The sequence below is a fragment of the Siniperca chuatsi genome, linkage group LG20, assembly GCF_020085105.1.
Source record: "Siniperca chuatsi isolate FFG_IHB_CAS linkage group LG20, ASM2008510v1, whole genome shotgun sequence".
In the NCBI taxonomy this organism is placed as follows: Eukaryota; Metazoa; Chordata; class Actinopteri; order Centrarchiformes; family Sinipercidae; genus Siniperca; species Siniperca chuatsi.
Genome location: NC_058061.1, coordinates 9,772,171 through 9,797,785, shown reverse-complemented (window position 1 = coordinate 9,797,785; position 25,615 = coordinate 9,772,171). Strand labels below are relative to the sequence as shown.

General features: G+C 38.5%; 3 protein-coding genes across 3 annotated transcripts in view; 2 read left to right on the top strand and 1 right to left on the bottom strand.

The window, feature by feature from the left end:
- Nucleotides 1-491: 491 nt before the first annotated feature.
- On the top strand, nucleotides 492-4,507 carry ppa1a (inorganic pyrophosphatase 1a). The gene is made up of 11 exons (XM_044178067.1): nucleotides 492-645; nucleotides 813-877; nucleotides 1,664-1,717; nucleotides 2,127-2,246; nucleotides 2,332-2,418; nucleotides 2,494-2,620; nucleotides 2,729-2,856; nucleotides 3,179-3,264; nucleotides 3,582-3,651; nucleotides 4,076-4,115; nucleotides 4,206-4,507. Exons 1-11 carry the CDS (start codon nucleotides 585-587, stop codon nucleotides 4,232-4,234), a joined length of 867 nt encoding a protein of 288 aa, XP_044034002.1. The 5' UTR covers nucleotides 492-584; the 3' UTR covers nucleotides 4,235-4,507.
- Nucleotides 4,508-5,753: 1,246 nt separating this feature from the next.
- On the top strand, nucleotides 5,754-11,960 carry sar1aa (secretion associated, Ras related GTPase 1Aa). The gene is made up of 7 exons (XM_044178065.1): nucleotides 5,754-5,863; nucleotides 7,088-7,151; nucleotides 7,595-7,714; nucleotides 8,298-8,363; nucleotides 9,594-9,697; nucleotides 9,798-9,929; nucleotides 10,050-11,960. The coding sequence occupies exons 2-7, from the start codon at nucleotides 7,094-7,096 to the stop codon at nucleotides 10,164-10,166; spliced, it is 597 nt and encodes a 198-aa protein (XP_044034000.1). The 5' UTR covers nucleotides 5,754-5,863; nucleotides 7,088-7,093; the 3' UTR covers nucleotides 10,167-11,960.
- A 3,435-nt stretch (nucleotides 11,961-15,395) lies between these two features.
- LOC122867363 (testican-2-like) overlaps nucleotides 15,396-25,615 on the bottom strand; it is a 40,349-nt gene continuing 30,129 nt past the window's right edge. The window contains exons 5-11 of the mRNA XM_044178064.1: nucleotides 22,896-23,004; nucleotides 22,229-22,343; nucleotides 21,371-21,490; nucleotides 21,032-21,250; nucleotides 18,155-18,217; nucleotides 17,089-17,226; nucleotides 15,396-16,677 (exon numbers count right to left, since the gene is read on the bottom strand). Coding sequence (XP_044033999.1) covers nucleotides 16,532-16,677; nucleotides 17,089-17,226; nucleotides 18,155-18,217; nucleotides 21,032-21,250; nucleotides 21,371-21,490; nucleotides 22,229-22,343; nucleotides 22,896-23,004 — 910 coding nt within the window. The 3' untranslated portion in view covers nucleotides 15,396-16,531. The remainder of the gene's footprint in view (nucleotides 16,678-17,088; nucleotides 17,227-18,154; nucleotides 18,218-21,031; nucleotides 21,251-21,370; nucleotides 21,491-22,228; nucleotides 22,344-22,895; nucleotides 23,005-25,615) is intronic.

The following is a 25,615-nucleotide window of genomic DNA, read 5'->3' as shown; positions in this document are numbered from 1 at the left end:
TACATAATGTTTCTAAAAATAGGCCCATAAGTATGTTATCAAATAGTTACAGTGAAACTCCAGAGGCAAGAAGTCACAACATGGGCACGCCACCTAATCCTGCCCTGTTAATTGGTTTATAGCTAACGCCAGTCAGCTCCATCTGTTTTTGTCTGAAAAGAGCTCTCAGGAGCCGCAGCTTACAAGAGGGAAGTGGAAAACAAATCACTTCACACTCATGTGGCAGCCACGGAGAAGTGGTAATAAGGAAGGATTAGTTGTTGATTACTATTCTGAGCAAATTCTGCTTCTCTCAGAGGTTTGTTTACACTCGTTAGCTCGAGATGCCAATATATTTTATGTGATTACAATTCAGTAACCATACAGAAGCCAGCATGGCTCTGTCATATGGCCTTTACACTCTTCATATACAGCAGGCCTGTCATCACATGCAGGCTGTTGTCAGGTCTCCAACCCTTGGCTTAAGCAGTGCGCATGCCTGCTCCCTCCATCTCAATGACTGCCTGTCAGTCAGGATCTTCTTAGTCCTCCTGATTCAGTGCACAGACGACTGAACGAGGGAGAGACTGAAACCAACAACAGACATGAGCTTTACCATCGAGGAGAGGGGCAGGCCGAACACCCAGGAGTACAGGGTGTTTTTCAGTAAGCATGCTGCTCTTTGAATTAACTAGTTTGTGTATTAGTGTGGAATTTTCCCTCCCTGGATTGTGCATAGTGTAATATTTGCTTGATTAGCTTCACAACAGGATCTCAAACTTTTTAGTTCTTCATAGTGTTGAATTTTTATGTGTGCTTACTCCTTTCCATAGAAAACTCTGGGGGCAAATACATCTCTCCATTCCACGACATACCCATCTATGCTAATGAAGCAGAGGTGAGCATCATGTGTCACAGTTAATGCTGCAGATCTGTATTTATACCTTTTGGAGTACAAAAGCTTGCTGCTGGGGCTCTACTGTATACATGTTCATTAAAATACTTTTTTTTGCAAGTCAGTTGTTGTACAGCTACCACTTACACATTACAAAAGTATGATTATGCACTCCTGGTGACCAAAATGAGTCACATTAAGCAATATTATTTATTATATTTTGGCTTTAGGAGAGTGTCAATTGCCAATTTGTCTGCAGTGGTGGACAGATGTTTTTCCCTGTACCACCTGGGGGCTATAGTCAGTGTGCTACCTTAACTGACTACTAACAGTACCTTTAGTTCAGGCAGACATTGATACTGTAAGACCACTACATTGAGTCTTTATGATGAAAAAATGGTTCACGTCACAAGTTCAAGAGATATTCCATTATATGCCTGTTACAGGTCATGCATGACAAATAGTTTTGTACAAAAATGTACTGCTCCTGTCCCTCCATTTTGTGTTATATTGGCAATAAGTCATTTATCTGTGGCACACTCACTTTTCCAGTTACACCGTCCCATTGGTAATTAATGGATGTGTAGTGTATACATCAGCCATTCCTTTCAGCATCCTTCAAGTTTGGGGTTTGTGTAGATATAGTGCTGCAAAGCTTTTAACCTGCCTTTCAGTCTATAATCACTGTTATGTAGGTCGTAGTAAGATAACTTTAATAGAAATGTATTTAAAACAGGAAAGAGAATTCATCCTCAGTGTAACAAAACTGTATTTCTCATCATCTTGCAGAATATTTTTCACGCTGTTGTGGAGGTTCCAAGATGGACAAATGCAAAGATGGAGGTATATATACACATATTTTTTGCAAATGATCAGTGTAATCATGCATTATGTTAATGCAGGTTCTCTTCTAATACTCATATTTATAAATTGAAAATCTTGTAAAGTGTTACTACTTTTGTCACAGACGTAGTTTGTAATTGTCTTTACTTGTTACAATGCGTATGGGCATAGAGCTATGTTTAATCTCAGGATGTGATACACAATGATGACTTGAAAATAAAGTAGCCAGACTATAATGTTTTAGCCAATATGTTGTCTTTTGTTTTTGTGGGGGTTTTAAAAAAAACTTTTTTAGTTTTTTTGTTCCAGTTAATTATGATTTATTTATTTTTAAATACAGTGACCACAACGTGGGTCAATGCTTCCTTCTGTTTTTGGTAAATTGATGTTTTGGCCATCTTTTTATCAGATTGCCACCAAAGAATCTCTCAATCCACTGAAACAAGATATGAAGAAGGGGAATCTTCGTTATGTAGCAAATGTGTTTCCTCACAAAGGCTATATCTGGAATTATGGAGCTATTCCACAGGCAAGTCCTGCTCCTACGCTATTCAAACGACAGGAAACCAGACAATGTCTCTGCTCTATCAAACATGTGCTTTCTCTTCTCACAGACATGGGAAGACCCCAACCACAAGGACAGCGACACAGGATGCTGTGGAGACAACGATCCTATTGATATATGTGACATAGGAAATAAGGTACTGGAACAACTCAGACTCAGATTTAAATTTAACTAATTGCAGCTTTTTCACAAATGTGTCTTCGATTCTCAGGTTTGCTCACGAGGAGAAATAATCAAAGTGAAGGTGTTGGGAACTCTGGCTTTGATCGATGAGGGAGAAACAGACTGGAAGGTCATTGTGATCAATATTGAGGACCCTGAAGCCGACGACTTTAACAGTATGAATAACCTGTAATAGAAGTTGCTGGCACTGCTGGAAAATACGCCATCAGTTACACAAGTTATTCGTAATTTTAGAGTTCTCCTTTGTCATTGATTTGTTGCAGATATTGATGATGTAAGACGATTCAAGCCTGGATACCTGGAGGCAACTGTTGATTGGTTCAAAAGATACAAAGTCCCAGATGGGAAACCTGAAAACCAATTTGCTTTCAATGGAGAGTTCAAGGACAGGGTACACCTTTTAAACTTGTATTCACAGTATTTGTGTTGTATTTTGAAAATGTTAGAACCTGTTTTTAAACTTTAGACTACTGATATAACAGTTTTTGTATCTGTTTCTGATCAGTTCTATCAAATTAATAACTGACGAATAGAAACTTCAAATATTAACATAATAAAACATTTTCAGAGGGAAAATGAGATATCAAATGTTTTTAGATTGCTTAATCTTTTCTGTTGAGCTTTTCTGTCCCTGGTATAGTGATGCTTTCTTGGAGTAAGGAGATGAGGAAAATCTGTCTTTGCTTATTGTGAATAAAAAGTGTGTTTTCCAGGACTTTGCCATTAAAACAGTCAAGAGCACCCATGAGTTTTGGAAGGCACTGATTTCTAAGAGGACCAATGCTGGCGAGTTAAATTGGTGAGTTACATTCATATTCAGAATTCAACTTGTGCTCCAATATGCAGACACTAGGCTATATGACGGTGAATGTGACAAATGCTATTAGTGATATTTTCTGCCGTAACATCTTTGAGATAATTATCAAGCACTGATGATAGAACATATACTGTAGCTGCTCAGTTAATGGACTGTTTAAACACCTTCTTACTGCAAATGATGTGAATATATGCCTTTCTCGGTCCCTTAACAGTTTTCTGGTTAAGAAGTGCTTATAGGGAAAGAATATTGTTTTAAAGCTGAAATTGTTTCATTTGTTTGATCTCTTTCTTGATCAGCATGAACACCAGTGTCTCAGATAGTCCGTTCTGCTGCTCTGCTGGGGATGCAGAGGCTGTGGTTAAGTCTGTAAGTCCATTTTATTTTCAAATTCACGTCGGCAGTTTAAAAGTCTACGGCCATCCCTTCCTTAATGAGACTAGAGATGATACATATACCAGATGTAACCTGGTAACACACAAGCCCTCAGACAAAAGGAGAGGATCATTAGTGAAGTGGCAGAGGACAGAGAAATGCTAAAGGCGGTTTCTTTCAGTTCACTCCAACTGATTAATTTGGCAACATAAGGGTATTGGTTTTTAGTTCAAACACAACCCAGCATTTCATAGCTTTCAGAGAGTAGAAAATACCCCCAACATACATAAAACACGATTTATCACAGTATTTAATGAGTCCAAAATATCTAAGCTACACACATATATTTCTCGTGACCTCCAAAGTGCATTTGTTGAGCAACAATAGCACCATTTGATGATTTCACTAACTCTTACAGACATGTGCTTTTGGAGCTGAGGATCCCATTCCAAGTTCAGGTGGGTGTTTATATATGTATTCATTTTACTGCAGCTACTCTATGTTGTTACACTGTGGAAATCACATATGCTTGATTTTTTTTTTTCCAGTCGACAAATGGTTCTACTATGAGAAGTAAGAAGAAAATCCTGGGCACAAACCTTCATTCCTTCCTTCACTTCTTTCTTCCTTTATCTGAATTCAACACATCAGAGCAGCGCATGAACTGGATGGATTGGATTTATAATTTATGGCACATTTACATTTACTTCTTTGTTTACACTTGGATGTCTGATGCTGTGAAAACTTCTTCTTGTGTGATTGTGACACAATATTACATTACAGTTATTGGATAGTAGCCTATAATTTCAGGCTTCACAGAACAGTACAATAAACCACACTAATCCCAGGATATTGTGTATTGTATTGATTTTATTGCCTCTATTATTTATTGTGGATTATAGTGTCCTGATGAGAAAAGACACGCAGAAAGAAATCATGCTCTGCCTGTAATCTTTTAAATAAGACACATAAACCGATTTCTGTACAGTCCTCCATCCAATAATTCATGTGGACATACAACAAATTGCACTACTGCCTATGGGCGATGCCAATAAATTATGTATTTAGTGTTCCTAAAATGTAATAGTTACTTAACAGTACAAATGAGTAGTTATTAAAGTCTTTGGCTGTAAGTGGATAAGCCCCATGGGATGCTTCTCTAGGGTGCAATTAAACAAGCTTTAATAAGCACTGTAGAACTTTACAGTGTGGTAGAAACTCTGGTTACAGCAGCTAAAACATGTTCTTATGCAGCAATACGATAAAAACATTAGCTTTTTTCGTGATAAAATCCTACCTGCTGTGATTGCATGACAGTCTATTTAATTCACATTTTTGTGTTCTAAATGTGCTTACAAGTAATGCAGTTCGATGCTAGAATAAAGCTTTTTGATAAAATTAGCTAATTTATTTTAAGCACATTTACATGTATACTGGTAATCCATTTTTGGTAGATGTTTCCCAAGTAACAGAGTGAGCTACCTCACTTTTAAGGTTTTTTCGGATAAAGATAGAACATGCAAATATAATAATAATTATAATAATAATACTAATAATGTTTATTTTTTACAGAGCAAAGATAAGTTTCCACATCCTAAAGAGAAAATCTTAGGTTTGGCTTTTTGTTGCAGTATCTGATCTTGAATGAAGACTATGCCAAGAATAATGGAAAAGATTTACAATAAATTGAAGTTTGGAATTTTTCAGAGAGCTGCAGAATTAAAATAAGATGTTGACATATTCTGTGTATATATTGACATTGAGTTACAAATAGTCTTCCAAATCTTTCCATAATGCCTCAGTATGTGGCCAGTTAATGAATAAGTCCTATCTATGGGCTCATTTTCTACATTACAAAAGTTATCAGTCATCTCTGACATTAAAGCATTATTTGGAGACTACTTCATTATCAACATCTGTGCTTAAAACAGCTGCTGGGGTAGACTTCCTGTTCAGCTAAAGTCTTTTATAAGAGCTGCCTCACATTTATTCCAGTGATAAGTCATCTTGATAAAGTTGGTCCCATTTCTAGAACAGTGTCCACGAGGGATTATCTTTAATTGACTTGACATATGAGCGCGCTACTGCAACACACTGGATGCCAAACGCCGAATTCTAAAACACGAAGAAGAAAAAGCGGCACTCTGATTGACTGTTTCCAAGGAGACCACCAAAACTACTTAGCGCTGGACTGCTGTGCCGAGAGGTAAGTCGGCTAACACAAATTTTGATGTAAAAACACATTGTGCGGCTGACATCAGTTGATAATCAATTTATGCGCAGTCGGTAGTCCTTTAAACGTTGCCTTGACGTACAAGAGATCAGACTCTAGAAAAGTACCAGAGGTTTAACGTTAGCAAACATGCTAATGCTAACTAGCTAAAAAGCGTTATCTAGTTAACACTACCGTTATGTCGGTTCACTAAGCACACTGAAACAAGTTAAATACCAACAGACACATGGTTACAAATGCTTCAGTGTTTTTGAAACATTGCACTGTTGGCGATTGTAAGTTAATTGTCATTTTACAAAGTAGCAAGCGATTTACGAACAGCTGAAAGGAGCGTTGTTAAATGAGAATGTAGCTAGCAAATAATTAAATCTAAACACATTATTTCATCTGACCTGTTGCGTCCTAGCAGCTGGATTCATTATCACAGCTGAAGACGTTAATAATGAATACAGGTATTTGGAGGTGCTAGCTAAATTTGATCATTACATTTTGCTTAAAGGTAACGTTACCGCTAGCCACCTGCTACATGTGTGAGTGAAGCTGTAGTGTCACGTAACAGTTATCTGGACCAGGATACTAAAAACACCAGTGATGTAATGTAATGCAATAATAGACCTTTTTCACGGCCGACTTTTTGACTTGGTACGAAAAGCACAGGTGAAACAAATTTAGTTAAAGATGGCTCAGTTCCATTAAGTGTCCCAGTAAGCCACAGTGAGCCAGCATGCACAATACCAAGGATCCTGGAACTAGCTCATCTAAGCTAAATGGATTGCAGTCATTTTTAATGTTATCGTTACACCTGTGCTTTTCCTGCTGTGACAAGCCAAAATGCTTGCTGTGAAAAGGTCTATTGTTATGCAAATAAATACTGACTTATTTAAAAATCTTCAGTTTTATACTAACATACTACTGGATGTATGTTGACCCAATTCTATGGCATGTTTTTCTGCATTATGTTGATGGGTGTTTCTAATATTTGTTCTACCTTCCTTACATATAAGTAGGAGCAAAACAATTAGAAACACCTCATAATAATAATGTGATCCACTACATCATCACAAAATACGAGCTCAAAAATTACAAAATAGAATGAATGAACACCTCACTGATACAGTGTCAAAGCAGGCATTTCTATTTTTTTGGTCACTCAGTGCAGTACTATGTAATAATAATCTGACATCTTTCTTGTTTCAGTCAAAGATGTCATTTTTATTTGACTGGATCTACAGGGGGTTTAGTAGTGTTTTACAGTTCTTAGGTAAGTACTATCTGCATTTTTGCAACGGTTTAAAAGTAATGGAAAATTATTAAAATGTTCTACTTAATAGAAGCAGCAATACCACCAATACTTTATCATAAAGTAGTTCACTTTAAGAAAAGGTATATTTCAATGTTAAATTATTGACATGTTGGCAGCATTGAAATGTATTTGGTCCATTTGGGGCTTAATCAAAATAAATAATAAAGTCATAGTTTTGTATGTGAAACAGACCACAAAGTAATATATAACCATGAAACAATCTTCCTGAAATGTAGCCAGGGTAGTAAAGTACCCAGTTCCTCAGAATTGAACTCAAGTACAGTATTTGAGTCAATGTTATTGTATAGGTTATGTTCCACCTCAAGGATTAAGTTGGACATGGCTTTCACCCATATAATTTGTGGGTCATTTCTGATACATTTGTAAAATATTTCTTCCAGGTTTGTACAAAAAGACTGGGAAGCTGGTTTTTCTGGGCCTTGACAATGCTGGTAAAACAACACTCCTACACATGTTGAAAGATGACCGACTTGGCCAACACGTGCCAACGCTGCATCCAAGTAAGGAGAGATTCAGATGGTAGTGTGCCATCCTGGGTTGACATGTTAGAACATAGATGGGTCAGCTTGTTATATGGTCAACTTTGTCAACTGTGATATATTGTGATATGATGTTATCGATGTTGTGGCACCAGTATGATTATGTTTTATGTTTTCTTCAACGATACTGTTCTGCTTTCTTGTAGTTCAGCAGTTTGCCATTTTATGGCTGTTTGACACTTAGATAATGGCACATGTTCATGTTTTTGTGCGTAGTAGAGTATAAAAGGCTGAAGTCTCCATGTGTTTTGGTTTCATGTTTCATTGTTATGCAGTAAATGAATACAGTATGATTGATTCCTTCTTTTTGAAAAATTCTTTCACTTATTTGGGGGTATATTTTCCTCCCCATTTATATAGACATAGTTATTTATTGTAGATGACTGTCTTGCAATATGTGCCAGATCGCTTGATATCATCATTTAGGCAAAATATCGTGATAGTGTTGTATTATGAGTTACTCTCTAATTTCCAGCCTTGTTCTCACTGCAGGCCAAAAAATCACTCCAATAAAAAAGTAATTTTTATCTTCTTTTTCTCAAAGCTTCTGAAGAGCTGACAATCGGTGGGATGACATTTACTACATTTGATCTGGGAGGACATGTACAAGGTGAGAGCCTTCTCCATTTTTGCCATCAATGACACACTATAGAAATAGGTAGTTGTCACTGCTTTTTGCTGCCACAGCATATTTTTGTGAAATATCACATTGTAAAGCAGGATGAGTACTTCTCAGCCAAAGTGTTGTAAAAGTAATTTAAGATTTAGCGTAGGATTAACCTGTAGATTGCCGTACACAGAAGTAGTCATGTTCCAATTCTGTCATGAATTTGTGATAAAAGAAAATATTGTAGGGAGAAGAGGTTTGCTAGATCACAAAATGCAACTTTGTTACAATTGTTTTCAATTGTCAGTTGAAAAGCATAAGATTACTGAGCCTTTTGTCAACTTGCTCCATGTTGCCTTCACTATCAGTAATCTCTACTGACATCAGACTTATGTTGGAGAAAACAGAAGCAAGTTGACCAATCACAGTTCTCGTGGCTGCCACATGGTGTCTCTGCAGCCCCCACAGAGCTAATGTGTAATTACATTTTAAGGGGTTTTAAATCAGCTCTAATGGAACTTCTGAGCCTAAAATAGAGTGGACATTTAAAGGTTGTGCCAGGCCTCTAGATTATGATCAGAATCAGAATCAGAAATACTTTATTGATCCCCGAAGGGAAACTCTTTGTTACAGCAGCTCGCCTTTACGTCAGTGCACACTGGAGAAAGTACTAGCAAAAAATATAATACAATACACTATAAAAGCAGGTCAGAAAATAAATTAAGTACCAGGTGGGTATAAGTATACATTTATTTTCTGACCTGTTTTTATAGTGTATTGTATTATATTTGTATCCATATATAAATGGATGAAGTTAATTTTGCAATAATTATCACAGTATTCTAAATCTCATGGTAAAATTGTGAACTCATATTTGTCATTTAGAATCAAATTCAAATAAAAAAAAAGTTACAGCATGTCGTTTCCCTTCACTTATGGCACCGTGTCATTGATATAGATCTCAGTAGATGCTTTTGCAATTCAGAGACTTACCATAGAAATATCAGTTTACTGCAGGCCATGTTTTCCCGAGCCGATGCACTGGGACGCAAAGTAATTGAAAACACCTGCGTGGGTGTGCATTTAGTAAAACCTATTAATTTAGACATTAGGACCTGTGAGCCACCATACCACTGGTGTTGTATAAATATAAAAAAATTAATTTATTACAATCTATCATTGAATTGCTGCAAGGACAGCTAATTCACAAGCAGTTTTTTCCTTTGGTCACAGCTCGAAGAGTGTGGAGGAACTACCTGCCGGCTGTGAATGGAGTCGTCTTTCTTGTAGACTGCGCAGATCACGACAGACTCACAGAATCCAAGACCGAACTCGATGTAAGATTGAACATGACTGTTACAAGCGGTTTCCACCACGCAGTACCGACTGCTTTCTATTAACAGTAGATTGATATCTGTGCTGCTCTTGTGTTTCTAGGCTCTCCTAGGAGACGAGACCATAGTCAACGTACCAGTGTTGGTGTTGGGTAATAAAATTGACCGTCCTGAGGCCATCAGTGAAGGAGGACTGAGAGGAGCTTTTGCTCTTGATGGTCAAGTTACTGGAAAGGTAGGCTTGTCATAGACCCTCTCTTTTAATTCACATAAATAATATGATCTCTCTCTGTATGTGGACACATCCTGGTACCTGATGACCGTTGTCCTCATTTATCTGTATTGTTATCGACAGGGAAATGTCTCTTTGAAGGAGCTGAACGTCCGACCTCTGGAGATTTTCATGTGCAGCGTGTTGAAAAGACAAGGCTATGGGGAAGGTTTCAGATGGTTATCACAGTACATCGACTGACACGCAGGACTGAAGCTTAACCAGAAGGGATTTTCTTGACACATTTTCATGAAGCATGACAAAGACTTCATGCCTCTTTGCCAGTGTCAATCAGCCCAAATTTCAAGCAGTATTATTAAGAGCATATTCTTTTTAATAATTAAAGCATTTCTTCAGGATTTAAAGGTTTCTATGCAAACTTTTAAAAGTGGTTCATGGTGAACTGTCCTTCGTGTGTCTGTGTGTGTGTGTGTGTGCGCGTGTGTGTTTGTGTGTTATTAATGTGAGAGTTAACTGAGTTGTCTGAATTGTAACATGAGCAGTGATACATTATGCAAGAATGTAGATAATGTATACAGCAGTATTGCTTTAGACCAACTGCTCTAATTGGAATTTATTAGAAGTGGGTGATGAAAATGTGGTGGGTAGTTTATTGCTTGTCAGACATCAGATTAAGATGGCCAAGTTTAGATTTTAAAATTAGACAAATAACTAAATACAGAAGATTAATTTTAGTTCATTTAATCTAATGCTACGCAGCCACTGCCTTCAAAGCATATAGCCAAAAATGTCTGCTAATGACTTTGGGATTAGCAGGGAGAGAGATTGGACTTCAACAAAAGATATCTTCCATGCTGAGCACTGAGCCAAAATAACGTCAAATCCCCTTTAGAAGCCAAAAATGAAAAGAATGCATGTCCCACAAACAAAGGCAAAGATGATGGAATAAACTGAGTCTGCTTTGAATAATGTGTTTCTCACATTCAGTGTCTTGATGGAATTGGCTTGTTTAGTTTTGCTCTTGACAGTTGCATCTTCTCCTATATGTGATGTTACATGTTGCATCAAAGGCAGCTGATTTGAAGTGTGTTAGTTGGATTGAAATAAGTCTTCATTATCTTTGACTTCGGGGTGTTTAGTACAGAGCTCAAAGATAAAATGTTCATACAGAACTTTTACGACTTTTAATGGCTTCCCTTGCTTTATTATATCATGAAGGCTGTAATAATGCATTGCCCTTAAAATGTCAGGAAGCAATAAAGTAGAATGACCAACTGTAATGTAGCAGAGACAATCTTACTCCACTATATTTGAGAGTAGGAAAGAATATATGTAGTTCTGAGCCTGTTAATAATATATATATATTTTGTTATTTATTCCTTTATTCTAGAGCCTGAGCAATATATGGACATGTAATCAGCATGTAGGCTGTGCAACAGGGTTGAAGTGCTGCAGATAATGTACTTTTTGACTATCTGAAAAGATATGAGAGTGCACTTGCAAACAGTCCATTCATGCAAACATGCATGCATTTTTACAATGACCTGTATAAATCTGTATCCTCATTCTGAGAAGCTGGAAATAGATCATGGGGAACAGAAACATGTGATCATCACTGTACCCCATTTACTGTTTCCTGCATCCCATGTTTACAGGGTAACATTTTGAATATTCTGTTTATTAATATATGCAGGGATATTTGTGACTGAGATAAAAAGATTTTATTCAGGGATTCTTGAGTGTTTACTGAGATACAGTATGCATGTAAACAAGCTGCTTTTCCTGTGAACAGTGTTCTGTACCAGTCGTTAAATTATGTATAGTACAGATGTAAATGTTTGTACAGTAACTGCCCTTTAGCTGACACTATGAAGTACTGAAATTATTTATAACTGACTGTAACTTGAAATAATATTTGCAGCAATTATCTGTGCAAATAGTTTCAACTTGAATGACAACATCCACACATAAAGATTGATCTATGCAATGAGTGGTTTAAATGTTGTAATAAAACCTGCTTCTTCTTTTTTTGGACTCACCTGGCCATGTGTCATTTGTATTCTTTGTTAAATGTATATTAGTTTAAGGTAGCCAGCATTTTATCTCTTCACTGCTTAAGTGGCACCTCTACATTATTTAAGGCATGTCACATTACATTTGCTCAGCATCTGTTACATGCTTTAAGCCTGACAGAAAAAAAATCAAGTGTGAATGACACCGGAGAAAGTGGACAATACTGAGGTCGTTCTCTGTTGTGGACTGGGGGAGCCTCGTCCTCTAGTGCCTCGCTCTGTTGTGGCGTCCCCCACATTTGTGAAAACAAATCTCTCTAAATGGAATACAACCACAAAACACAAAATTATTAACGTTAAAACAGAAAGTTAGTAGAAATGTAAAAATTAAAACATTGTTTTGTAATCCAACAACATGCTTATGATGTGATCAATAAAGTCCAATAAAATAAGTCAGAAGGAAATCCAAATTACATCTGATGTGTTTTTATGTAAAAAAAAAAAAAAAAACAACAACAAAAAAACAAGTCCAAGGTGAACACTTATATAGGCTCTGTATCTTAGCAGCCTATCTATTGACCAGTGTGAAGCCAGAAGGCTGTAATTTTTTATTCAGACCTGTCATTAGTAACTCAAGTGGTGCAATCATGTTTTGTCCCAGTGACTTTGGTGATCCCCTGACTTTTCCTCTAGGGCCACCATGAGGTTGACATTTTTGGCTTTTAGTGAAATATCTTGACAACTGTTGGATGTATTTCCATGAAATTTGGTTCACAGATTCATGTCCGCCTCAGGATGAATTGTAAAAACTTTGGTGATGCTCTGACTTTTCATCTAGTGCCATCATCAGGTCAAAATTTTGATTTGTCCAACAAGCCAAACTAAGATGTCGAACATGGTAAACATTATACCTGCTGAGCATCAGCATGTTAGCATGCAGACATTAGCACTTCTTAGCACTAAACAACCTCACAGAACCGCTATGGCTGTAGACTCAACTAAAATCAAGAGCATTGTTTTTAAAAATGGTGTATAAATGATATTGTCTTGTAAGTATTGATACATTTCCTCAGCTGATGTATTACTATACATGATAAATTACATGATAGATGATAAATTACTCAATTACTCAACTTTGAGGTCCTGGTACTTGAGTATTTCCATTTTGGGAGACTTTCTAGTTTTCCTCCTCTACCTTCAAAAGAAAATATTGCACTTTTTGCTCCACTACTGATTAAATATGGCTGCTATCTATGTTATTTGGTGAACATTTTGTATATCTCGAAAATGTGGCCTTGTTTCTGCTCAAAGACACAATGCATTTTGGATCTTATCTAAAATGTTACACAAGCGTTATTATTAGAAGAGCTTTTGATCTTTCTTTGTATATCCAGGTTTTGAAAAATTGCAGGTACATGGTAAAGTATTAGTACACTGATTCTTCACAGAAACTTCTTCCACTTTTTTTACTCTTGATGATACTTGAGTTAATTTTACTGTTAATACTTGTTTACTTTTAATATAAGTATATATAATATAATTTAAAGCCAGGACTTTTACTTGTGACTGAAGGATTGCTTATTGTACTTAAGTAAACTGGTACAGATCCTTTCATTGCAGATATTATCATCCAGATCCCTTCTGACACTATTGTCTTTCACATTGTGGTCATTAAGTGGTATGCCATTTGCTGACCTGCTGTAATTTGTTCTTCCAGCATGAGGTGGCAGCTGAGCACCAAAATATCCCCAACTAATATCCCCATCTGCTTCTCAGAGACTCAACTGAGAGGAGACTTTGCAGCTTTCAACTGCCTCTTGTTTTGTATTCCACTGCAGACTCCATGACTGTAGATGATGATGAAATTGTATTTAGATAATGCCTTGTTAAACATAATCAGATGTAATCGCGGTCTTTAGCTGTAATAAGCTTCAGTAATCAGTGCTTCACGCACCAGGTGGGGGACCCAAAGCTCATAAGAAAGTAGTTCTGTGCTCCAAAATATTCATATTTACACATCCGTCTTATGTTTTATGAGCAAAATACGTCATGTAAGGTAGGCCGGGGTGTTACTGAAAATAGTCAATTCAATTTGAAAATATGCATCAGCCGAGCGCTGCAGTCTGTGAGACATATCCTCTCCTGACCACCTTCCTAAAGTGAGGACAGTCAACTTGCCTTTATCTCATTCATTCATTTAATTTCCCCACAGGCACCTTAGCACAGCGTTCCTTTCTTTATCTAGCAGGATCGTTGCAAAAATACTCATCATTAAATATAGAGGATGGTGTGTGACATGGTGGCACAGTAGCCACAAAGTCAACTTAATTTCTGTCTGATGATTTTCATCCCTGAAATAGTTGGAAAAGATTAAAGTCAACATACAGCTTGGCTCCAGTGCCTTTATTAGTAAAGTGCTCAGCCTAGAAGTACATTCGTATTTACTAACATGCAATACTAAAAACAACCAAATGTCTGGCCTACCAATAGCATGAATGAAGACATGGCAACAATATTCTCATAGAAAAAAAAAACTACAATGTGAATTCAAGTATACACACAGAACTTCAAGTAATGCACACATTTTTTATAAACACAAAATACTATTTTTCAAGTTGCAAACTCAATAAAACATAGTTGTGGCACATTCTGTGACATGATTTCAGAGTTAGCAGAGGAGAGCGACTAGTGGTTTCTACTGTGGGTGCAGTTTGGGTCATTAAAGTACATTCTACAGGTTTTCAATAAAAGTAATCCAACTGGAAATGTAGGTCCTGTATAGTCGTGTGTATTCACTTAATTCATAAAGTGTGGTGTGTAAGATTTAAAAACTGCTATGAGCTGTGGTGCAACTTTATCATAAAGGTAGCTTGAAACCATAGTAACCCTGAATCCTCTAAACTTGCTTCACAGATCATTTACACTGGATTTATATACAGAATCAGTTTGGAAATACACAACCACATTGCACTGAACTGCTTTAAAGGAATAGTTCCACATTTTGGGAAATATGCTTATTTGCTATCAATCTGAGATAAATGATAAGATCAATACAACTCCCTGTCTATGCGGTAAATATGAAGCTACAGCCAAGAGACGGTTATCTTAGCTTAGCTCAAAGCTGCAATAACTGATGTATTTGGCCACTTGGAGGCAGCAGAAACAGGTTGTGAACCCAACATTGACATATTCTCACCTTTTAAGTTAATATGGCGAACAAACAGTTGCTTATTTACACATACAGCAGTTATGGAGCAACATTATCATTCATTTGGAGTCGTGTTTCTGATGAATGTAAGTCCAATATTCTCTCTCTTTTTAGCTCAATTTTGGGCTCTACAAACTCCTGAGGGAACTATCTTAAGCTGCTAAATGCTCCATTTTTTTTCACCAGCTAGTATGTGTCTGTCTGCCGTTTGGTGCTGAGCATGTAGTGTACAGTGGGTTTTTAGGGCTTTTTCACTGGAAACAGCTGCCTGCTGCTGCTAAATCAACATTATGAGAGTCGTGAGAGTGAACCAAAACAGTATAGTTGTGGCCAGACAGCTAAACAATGAGCTGAAACTCACTATAAAGCTCTGTGAAGCCAAGGAGAGCTGCAGATTCGGGTGATAATTCTCTTTAGGTTCATCACTACGAGCGACCCTTTACACAGTGTCACATTGTTTTCACATTGTCTTATTATTCAATTATAGCTGCTTTAAAGACTGAAACAGGGGGGAAACAGCTAGTCTGACTCTCTCCAAAGGTAACAAAATCTGCCTACCAGCACCTCTAAAGCTCTTTCGTTAACATGTTATATCTTGTTTGTTTAATCTGTACAAAAACTTTTTTACGGGCTGTTATGTTGCAGACTATTTATTTTCCTGGCAAATTGACTTGCTGGAGCCTGGCCCATAACATTTCATAACACATTGGTTTTTGTGCGGATTAAACAAACAAGATATAAGATGTTAATTAGTGAGCTTTAGAGGTTTTGGTAGGCTTATTTTCTTACCTTTCTTTCTTACCTACAGAGCCAAGCAACTGTTTCCATCTGTTTCCAGTCTTTATGCTGAGCTAAACTAATCGTCTCTTAGCTCTAGCTTCATATTTAAAGTGAGAGTGGTATCGAGCTTCTCATAAAAAAGAAAGCGAACAAGTGTATTTCCCAAAATGTCGAACTGTTCCTTTAAATTCTGATCTCTAGTCATTCCAGTGGGATGGCGGCTCTAATACTCAAGCAGTTGTTCACACAATACAAAATTACTGGTAATCTCTATATGCATAGATGGCGGTGGGACAAGATAGGAATTCTGATGGACTAGCTACCTATGGCGCAGTAGTCAGTGGGTCCTGCTTTTCAGGACAGCAAAACAAAAAGCTCTGTTGCTCAAAAAACAGAGAGGAGAATGAAGCAATAACACATATCTAAGACAAAAACTGGTCATCATCTCTTCCCCGGACCTGACCAGCACCACATATCCCACCAGGATGATACACAATTCCATGCCTCCCCAGTCCAAACCCAAAATGTTTTGCTGTGAGGAGAGAGCCAACCCTATAGACAGGCCAGCAGCTGTGACTCGGCTCTCTGCGTGGGGCCAGACAGTTCTACCAGATGTATCCTCCATCGTCTGCCTCGCCCTCCTCCTCTTCCTCCTCTTCCGCCTCCTCTCCATTGTCCTCTGCCTCCTTCTCCTCTTCATCCTCCCAACCCACTCCACTCCCGAAATCTCCAGAATATCCCACCACTTCATCTGGAAAAGGATAAACACATGATGAATTATTTTGTAATAATGCTGAAACAATTAGTTGATTGATTGATTAGTTGACTGACAGATAATTATCAAGCAAGCTGTTGGTCGGACAAATCAAGGAATTTAAGACTGGGCTTTGAGAACTTGTGAAGGGCATTTTTCACTATTTTCTGATATTTTATAGACTAAACGATTAACTGATTAATCAAAAGAATAATTGAGAGAGTAATTGTTAATAAAAACAACCATTACTTTCAGTCCTATTTCTGATACTGAGATCCAACATGGGGTTTTGAATGGGTATAGTTGTTATTTATTTTCCTATTTGAGTCCTAAAAACCTTTAGAATGTTCTTATAACAAGTGTGTACAGTGTGAGAAATATCTGTTTGCCAAATGCCCCCCCCCTTACCACAGTCAGGGTTGCCACGGATTCTGGTGCCCATCATCTCTACACCATGCTGGTCAACGCACCAGCACTCCCCTTGGCTCTGGTCACATTGCACTTTCCTGTAGTAGCCGTCCTCATCGCAGCTGGGAATGTACATCCCTGCAAGGACACGCACGCACGCACACATGCACATACATGCATGCCTAGTTGTTGTAATATTTATACCCTTAGCACACATAGCTGCCTCATGCTGATGCCTGAGATGAGTGCAGCATAAACACCTTAGTGAACCTGTGATAAGATCCATCAGTCAGGGCAGATTTTTGGCAGAGAGTACCACGGAGACAGAGAAAGCTTCCCTGTTTGTTTTACACAAGCATGCATATGCTGGTTGATGTGATTTCATACAGTATGTTGGCGTAGTGTGTTTCCTTATGCTGTGAGAGTGGCATGTAAAAATGTAGTGACAGCCTCGGTGACAGAGCTCTACTGTTTCAGCCTCCCTCGGGACACTCTTGTCAAACCCACAGTGAAGTTCTCTAACAAGCACTGAATCCCCCCCCTCTGCGACTACTGTGAAAACTAGAGGAAACACAGGCAATGAGACAAGTGGGCTTCAGGGGATGGGATATCTGGGTTTGGAGCTGAAGAATGAAAAGCAGCTGTGTAGCATGTTGAGCACGCTGGGTAGATACTGTAGCAGGGGGTTTCTCAGGAAGCCAAACGGGCACATTAGCCTTGCTCTTTCCCAAAGCCAGCGCTGCCCCCGCCCCCCACCTGATTAGGGCCTAATCCTAGCCATGTGCTTGTGATCTTTTAAATGAGCCTCCTCCAGCTTCTCGCCTGCTGCTTCAGGCGCCTTGTTACGTAAGTATACCCAGAGACCCGGAGCGAGTGTGGGGGCACACACTAACTAGACTGTGCAGCTTATGGCTAACTATATGGCGTGGTGTGGCTTTGAAAGGATCTGAAATGAGTAAGTGGTGATTTCCTGTCCGAAAGGTGTTTCTATGCAAGTGAAGGGTTTAAAAATCTTCGATCAAATATATCACGAACTTCACAGTACTGTTATGATAAACGTATTTACCAGGCTTCTTCTTGGCCACCTCCTGCACCTGGATCCTCTCCAGCTCAATGAGGCAGGGCGGCTCTGTGAGAATCAAACAAGAAAAAGTGATGACAATACCAAAAACTGCTCCCCTCCGAACTTTATCTCAATCAATGCTCTTCATAATTACACTTTTTGCCATATTGATTTGTTTAAGAAGTCTTATTTTTCATTCCCTCAGAGGCTGATCAATTGTCGAGAGCTTAGGTGAAAGAACATATGGATGTAGTCTGAGAATGACAGGGAAATGAGCTGAACCTCTAGAATAGATAGAAATCGAAACAAAGAAGACACTTTATATCGACCCCCAAGGCAATGTACCTTCCGCAGTATTTGTAGATTTTCACAGAAATATTTCTTCACAGCATTTCTATTGTGTTAGCACAAAACAAGATGAATTCACAGAACATTATCAGTTATCTGAGACTTAAAGTCACAAAGGGAAATGCTTGTTAATCTCTATGCATGTTCCAAATCATTATCATAAAACCATTATTACTTAATGGATTAGTGTGAAGTAGTTTATAAATATCACCAGCAAGTAATGAAAAATTGATTAGGGAGTAAGTGTAATCTATTGCATACAGGTTAAATGCCTGATCAATGGGATAATCAGCGTGCAAATTAGGTCACTGCCAGGAATATCCTGTGTTTGTTTAGTAAAGGTCATATGGTGCAGGTGTTGCAGCTGAAATAGCACTATAAGTGTAGGTTATTAGTGAGATAACATCCATAGACACCTGATCATTTTACATTTTACAACATGATAACTAAACATAAAATGTCAGGCACATGGATTCAAAAGGACGTTTCATTTCAAAAATGAATATTTAAGCACACCAGGGGTTTTTAGATCCATTCTATGATCATTTTGCCTGACATTTCTCTTAACTCAAGGTTTTGCCACGTAACGCTGGTAATCTGCTTTCAGCTTCTAAGCAGCTAACAAATGAAACAAGCTTTTTATTTAATTCCTCGAAAAAGAGAGCTGTGATCTCAAAAGGTCTTCATCAAAATAATAACATTGAATCAAATCAGACCTTAAACCATGTTTCAATATTCAGTGACATTTAAAACACCTACAACACAAGATGTGGAGATATGGTATGACCTCATGAAAGCTCACAAGGTACTAGTATAGAGGGTATGCACCTGATATCACCATATAACATCTGCCATTGTGCATTCATATGTAAAAAGAAAACAATAAAAATATTTGGAAATTGCTAAAGGATGATGAGCAGAGCTTCTTTTCCAAAGAGTGAGACAGTTGCATCTATGTGACTGCATGTTGAACAGAGGAAAAACATTAGTTTTCTGTGGAATGATCAATGACAGAAAAGCCAGGAGGGGGTTGATTGAAGGGAACAGTCTGGCTGATCTGAACACAATGATGCTTTGTTATTGTAATTCTGTGCTAATCACGGACTGTCCAAAGGGGACACCATGTTAAAGCATAGTTCATAAATGTACCTGGTACCAGACACCTGAGCCCACAGATCAGTGATGGACTTTGCAGTCGTATCATTAGATCTGTGGCTGTGTGTGTTGGACACTTGGATGGAACAAAATCTGAGCTGTCAACTGATCACTACCTGGTGGTGAGCTGGATCAGGTGCTGGAGGATGCCACCAGACAGATCAAGTAAAGCCAAGCATGCAGTGAGGGTGAACTGGGAATGTCTTATGGAGGCCTCTGTCTGCAAACGTTTCTTGCATCCCCGGTAAGGACATTAGGAAGGAATTAGAGTGTTGTAAAAAGCCTTCATTGAGGAGGCGGCTCCTCAGCGTTGTGACCAGAAAGTCATTGGTGCCTTTTCAGGCTTGGTGAACCCTAGTGAAACCCAAATTCAGGTTAAGGACTGCATTTTCTGCAGCATGGTGGAGAGACAAAACTCAGTTATGGGCAGAGTTGAGTGAAATCATGAAGAAGGACTTTCAATTTGCCAGAAAGTCAAACTGTCAGATGACTCAGATAAAAGAGGTCTTGCCCAGATTGTTCTCAGCAGGGGAGGAAAACTGCTGATCATGTCTGGGAATATTGTCGGATCTGGATAGGCAGTGGAAAAATAGAATGAATGGAAAATTCAAGTTTGTACAAAGTGCCAAAGGTTAAAAATAAAAGGAGCAACAGACAACTAGAATGTGCTTTGAAGTTGTTGATTGGGGTGACAAATCCTGCTTTAAAATAACTGCCTGTAGGCTTTCAGACTTTGTTAAAGAAGTTTGACATTTTAGGAAATGCGCTTATTCGCTTCCTTGCAGGGAGTTCGATGACAAGATTGATACCACTTTCATATCTATGGGATAAATATGAAGCTACAGCCAGGAGGCAATTAGCTTAGGATAAAGACTAGAAGCAGGGAGCAAACAGCTACCTGGTTCTGTCCAAAAAAAAGGTCACTAATTAACACAATGTATCTATCTCCTTAGTTTAATCCGTATAAAACAGAAATGTAAAAACATAATTAACGCACAGGTATAAGAGTGGTATCGATCTTCTGATCCAACTTTCAGCAAGAAAGTGAATAAGAATATTTCACAAAATGTTAAACTATTCCTCTAAGGGTACTGTTACTTCCCTGGTGTCGAGGTACAAATACATAAATACAATATATGTGTCAGGACAAATATCTGGTGACAGCTTGGTGATTAGTTATTAAAGATTTGTTTATCCCTTTTCGTAGCAGCCATAGCAGGCTTGTTTTGTCACTCAGTCGTGGTGAGGAGGGTGGAATGAAGTGACATTGCATACCCTCTATTTCCCTGTGATGTAACCTTGGCTATTATTTCACTCATTTAGAGATTTGACTCAAAATAGACTCTATGCTTCTTCAGTGGAGATCCCTTCACTCACTTTCTCTCCAGAAGCAGAGGCACCACTCCGCCGTAGAGACCTTCCCATCCTTGTAGCTGTCGCAGGAGTTGAAAAAGGGTCGGATGCAGACCTCGTACTTGTCCAGGTTGATAGCAGCAAGCTCAGCTTGGTCCAGATACAGGTCACTGTTGGTGTCCAGCTTTGAGAACATCCAGCCGATGGAGTCCTTGCAGCTGGCTACGAGGCTCTTGTCCAGCACTGTCAGAAATAATTTGCACAGTATTTTAGTTTCTTTGTGTTACTACATTCCTTGGCATAGAAAATTGAGTTGTAAGTTCGGAAGCAGCAGAGAATAAAGCCGCTTTGCGAGTTTCTAACCTGAAGCGGTGCCAGCTCCGAGCTTGCCAGAGTTATTCTGCTTCGCGTTTCCATGAAGGAGTTGGAACCAGTCTCTCAGGCGGTCGCCCAGGTCTGCCAGGTCCTGGCCAGTGCAGCTCTCTGAGGGAGCAAATAAAGGGAACTCAAGGATTCACAACCCTGGCAGACACTTAACAGCAATCTGACTCACCTTCCCAAAAGGCAGACATGGACTCAGTACTGCTTCATATTGCTCTTACTGATGTACAGTGAACGGAATGAAAGGTGCAGGTTTCCCTCACTGTAAAGCTGCTAAAATGTGCTGTTGGATTTTCATGCTGTCATTTATAACTTTATGATCTGCTAATCAAAGAAAACATTATTTCACAGTTACCTCTACTGCTGCAAATTGCTGTTATCCAATAGAAATCCACTTTCAGTTTCAGGCTAAGCACGTCAGGCTACAGATGAAAAACAGGAGTAACATTTCATCCTTTTGATCAATTGGCATTTTCACGTGCACGAGAGCCTGGACAATCAATACTGTTTGGCTGCAATGATAGATAGTGTACACTCTAAATAATTAATTACTACATGATTGAAAGAGCAGTTTAACCACATGGGGGGTATTTGGATAACAGTAATCTCTGAAATTGTTGAGTATTGATCCCAAATGTCGAGCATTGGGTTAATTGGTTCTGTGAGAAAACTGGAGTCCTATCCTACTGACGGCATGCTGTGTGTGGCCACCAGTGCATCATAACTTTCTTTTATTGAAACCTTGACTCATGAAAGGGATGACAGTGATGCACACAGGGACGTGTGAATCCTAAAATGAAGATTTATAAAAAATAAGAAGGTGAAAAAAAAGGCACTTGCCACGTTTTGTGTCAGTATTCGTGATGGTCATGGAGGCTGTGGCACAGGGGCAAAAGCCAGTGCACATGATGTTCAGGTCTTTGCCTGTGAGGCAGGCCTGCTGCTCCAGCTTACACTGTAAGGAGTGAGAGAGAGAGAGAGAGAGAGAGAGAGAGAGAGAGAGAGAGAGAGAGAGAGAGAGAGAGATGCAGTTAAAATATTTATGGGGGTGACCGCAGGAAAAAGAGATTGCTCATTCAGATGAGACACTGCACTTAGAGAAAGGCTGCAAGAATGAGCTGTCATTTTCCGCTGTCTACTCATGCAAGGTCAAAATTAAAAACTATACATAAATCAATAAAGAGTCCTGGCAGTGACTGGTGTACGGTGATGTCACTCAAAACAACGTCAGTCATTAATCATACGGCCATGTTGAGCCGGTACACTTGTCCTCCTGCGAGCAGTGATGAACTGTGCTGCCCTGCTGCGCCCACGTATATGTCAGCGCAGCAGGAAACAGCACTTGACTGGACTCTTCTCATTATTCAAAACGATGACACGGGCACTTTCCATTTCTTTCAGGGTCTTTATGGTGGCAGAATCCAGTAATAAAGCAAAAGAAGAATTATCTATGTAAAAAGTAGAGTGCTTTCAAAGAGAGATGCTGGTGCAGAATATTTTATTTTACCTCAGAGGCGTAGTTGTGTCCATCAGAGCCACATACAGGTGAGGAGGCAGTAACAGGACAAGGCTTGCAGCTGCTTTCATGGGCCTCCAGCTGCCCTGACTGTTTGACTCTGAACATGAAAGGAAAAAAAAGGAAAAGTTAAAAATTTACAATTTAAAATTTACAATTTAAAATTACAGAAAACTGACCTGTACCTCTGGTGGTATCTAACCATGCAGATTTTTTCTATTCTCTATCAGGATAACTTTCTCTGAGATGTCACCCCAATACAATGGAGTCTACGGTCACACTAGCAGCTCTGTGAGGCTGTATTTGGACACAATATTGCTTTGAGCTAAATGCTGACATGCACACACTGACTATGCTAACACCTGCTAAACATCAGTAGATATAATGTTTACCATTTTAACCATCTTAATTTAGCGTGTTAGTATGCTAACATTTGCTAATTAGCAACACAAAGTAAAGCTCAGGCTGATGTCACTGGTCATCAACCAAAATATTCGACAAAGTAAAATTTTGACCAGAGAAAAAGTCAGGGGATCCTCAAAGTTAGGGGGCTTCATCCTCTGGGTACCATGAATGTCTGTACAAAATTTCATGGCAATCCATCGGATAGATGTTGAGATATTTAAGTCAGAGTGATGGACCCACTGACTGACATTGCCTTCCCTAGATTCACGCTGCTAGCTTGGCTAAAATCTCAAAAGTAACATCTCTTTCCAGAAACAGTGACCCTGCTACACACTGTCAGCAGTTTCCATAATGACTCTTTCTTTTATAGAAAGTATTTCCAGAGAAAACAGTTGACAGAGAGGTCTGTGGATTTTCCAATGAAACAGATAATGTCTGTCTTCCACAGTGGTCGAATGAACTGCCCACAGACGCCAGATGTCTTCTGCAGCAGGCGGAAAACTCACCTTTCCAGGCTACATCTTGACACCACACTTACTTGTCTTATTTCTTTAAAAAAAAAAAAAACACTGGCACTTGAACTGTAGCATTTAACATTCTTTTATTTGCTCATTTGAGAGGGATGCACTTCCAAATTTTGATGACATGTAGCTCTTGTTCCTGTCAAGTTTGCACTTACTGTAAGTTGCTTTGGACAAAATGAATGTAATGTAAGGGAACGCTGTTCGGGGAAGACACGTTGCTGTCTAATTTTTTTAATGGATTTTTTAAATGCTGTGAGCACCATTTGTGGTGGGGTGGCAACAGAAACCTCAGTGGCAGATATCTAAGATCCTGGATAAATAAAACCAAAATTGTCTGCATTGCCTGTTAATATTTGGATGCACTGCTTCATAAAATTCCCCTTGCTTACACGGTGATTGACTTCATGTTCAATGAGCACAAGCATTAGGCTCTGCAGTACGACTTCTGAGGGTGCTATTTAATGACGCTAGGATGGTTTAGTGTGCTTGCATTCATGCTTATTACTCATTATTCGACACAGTCTCTCTCATCTCTAAAATGACTCTGTAAATGAGGCACTTTATTGAAAAAGATAAATGCCTGTCGCAGCAGATAGACTTTGCAGGTAGTAATAATTCACTCCATTAATTCTTTTTAGACTTCAACCCTGCTCATTTGTTTTTCAGTCAAAGTGGAATGAATGGGTGAGGGAACTGATAAATACTTATCAGTGAGGTTTAACACAGAGGGTCTTTGTGAAGGGAAGAGCATTTGAAAAACTATAAACCCCAGTAGTATACTGTATTAAATGACCACAATGTAAAAGTATTTTCTATATGCTTTTGTTGTCATGGTTTTAACCTTCCTTTCTCCCTCCTCTGCTTCCACTAATACTGATTAGTTTGTAACATGTTTTCTAAAGCTGCCCTATTATCAACATGGGTGACTCAGTAAATTAAACTCAGTAATTATTTTCGACATGGGGAGTCAAGTACACTGTATACTACGCGTTGTAGTTGTTTGAGACATATGAACATTGTTGAGTGACAATAAAATGGACGATGTTTTGTTTCTTTTTTAAATTGGTGCATGATTTTGTGTTTCCTGCATGTCAGTGTCATGCTAGGGTAAAGAAAAGGTAGACTATACAATAAAAGGAATTAATAAAATTGGGGTCCAAGAATTATTAAAAACATCATACATCACAACACGTAAACTGCCACTGAAAAGTTTCCTACCCAACCCAGTCACCTGCCCATGTTTTCAGTTGTTTAAAGTGCAAACTTTTAAAATTGAAAACATGTGAACTTAAAACTTATAAATGAAAAGTATACTTTTATACACTTTAAAACACACCCTTACTCACTAATACACTGAGGGGTTTTGCTACTTCAGCCTTACTTGGTCTGGTATGCTCAGTAGCTTATGGTAGCTAAAGTTAGCAAAGTCGTGGGCTGTAAAACCAAAACAATGAGCTGAAAGATGCTGAAACGCTCTGTAGAGCTAAGGGGAACTGCAGAGTCGGTTGATAATTATCTGTGGGTTCGTCACCTGAGCAACCCCTTTCACATACATGTCATTTGATCGGTTGTTAATATAAAAATATTGATTATAGCAGCTTTAAATATGTGACATAACTGTAGCAGTTCGTTAACATGTTAAACAGGATAGAAACAAATTGTGTAGGTTCACCTCACATCATGCTCATTTTTAATTAGCTGCATCAGTTATTTTTGTGTTGATATCAGATTTTATTTACTTAAACCACGATGGCAGCCAATTTGGCACCAGTTTGTTGACAC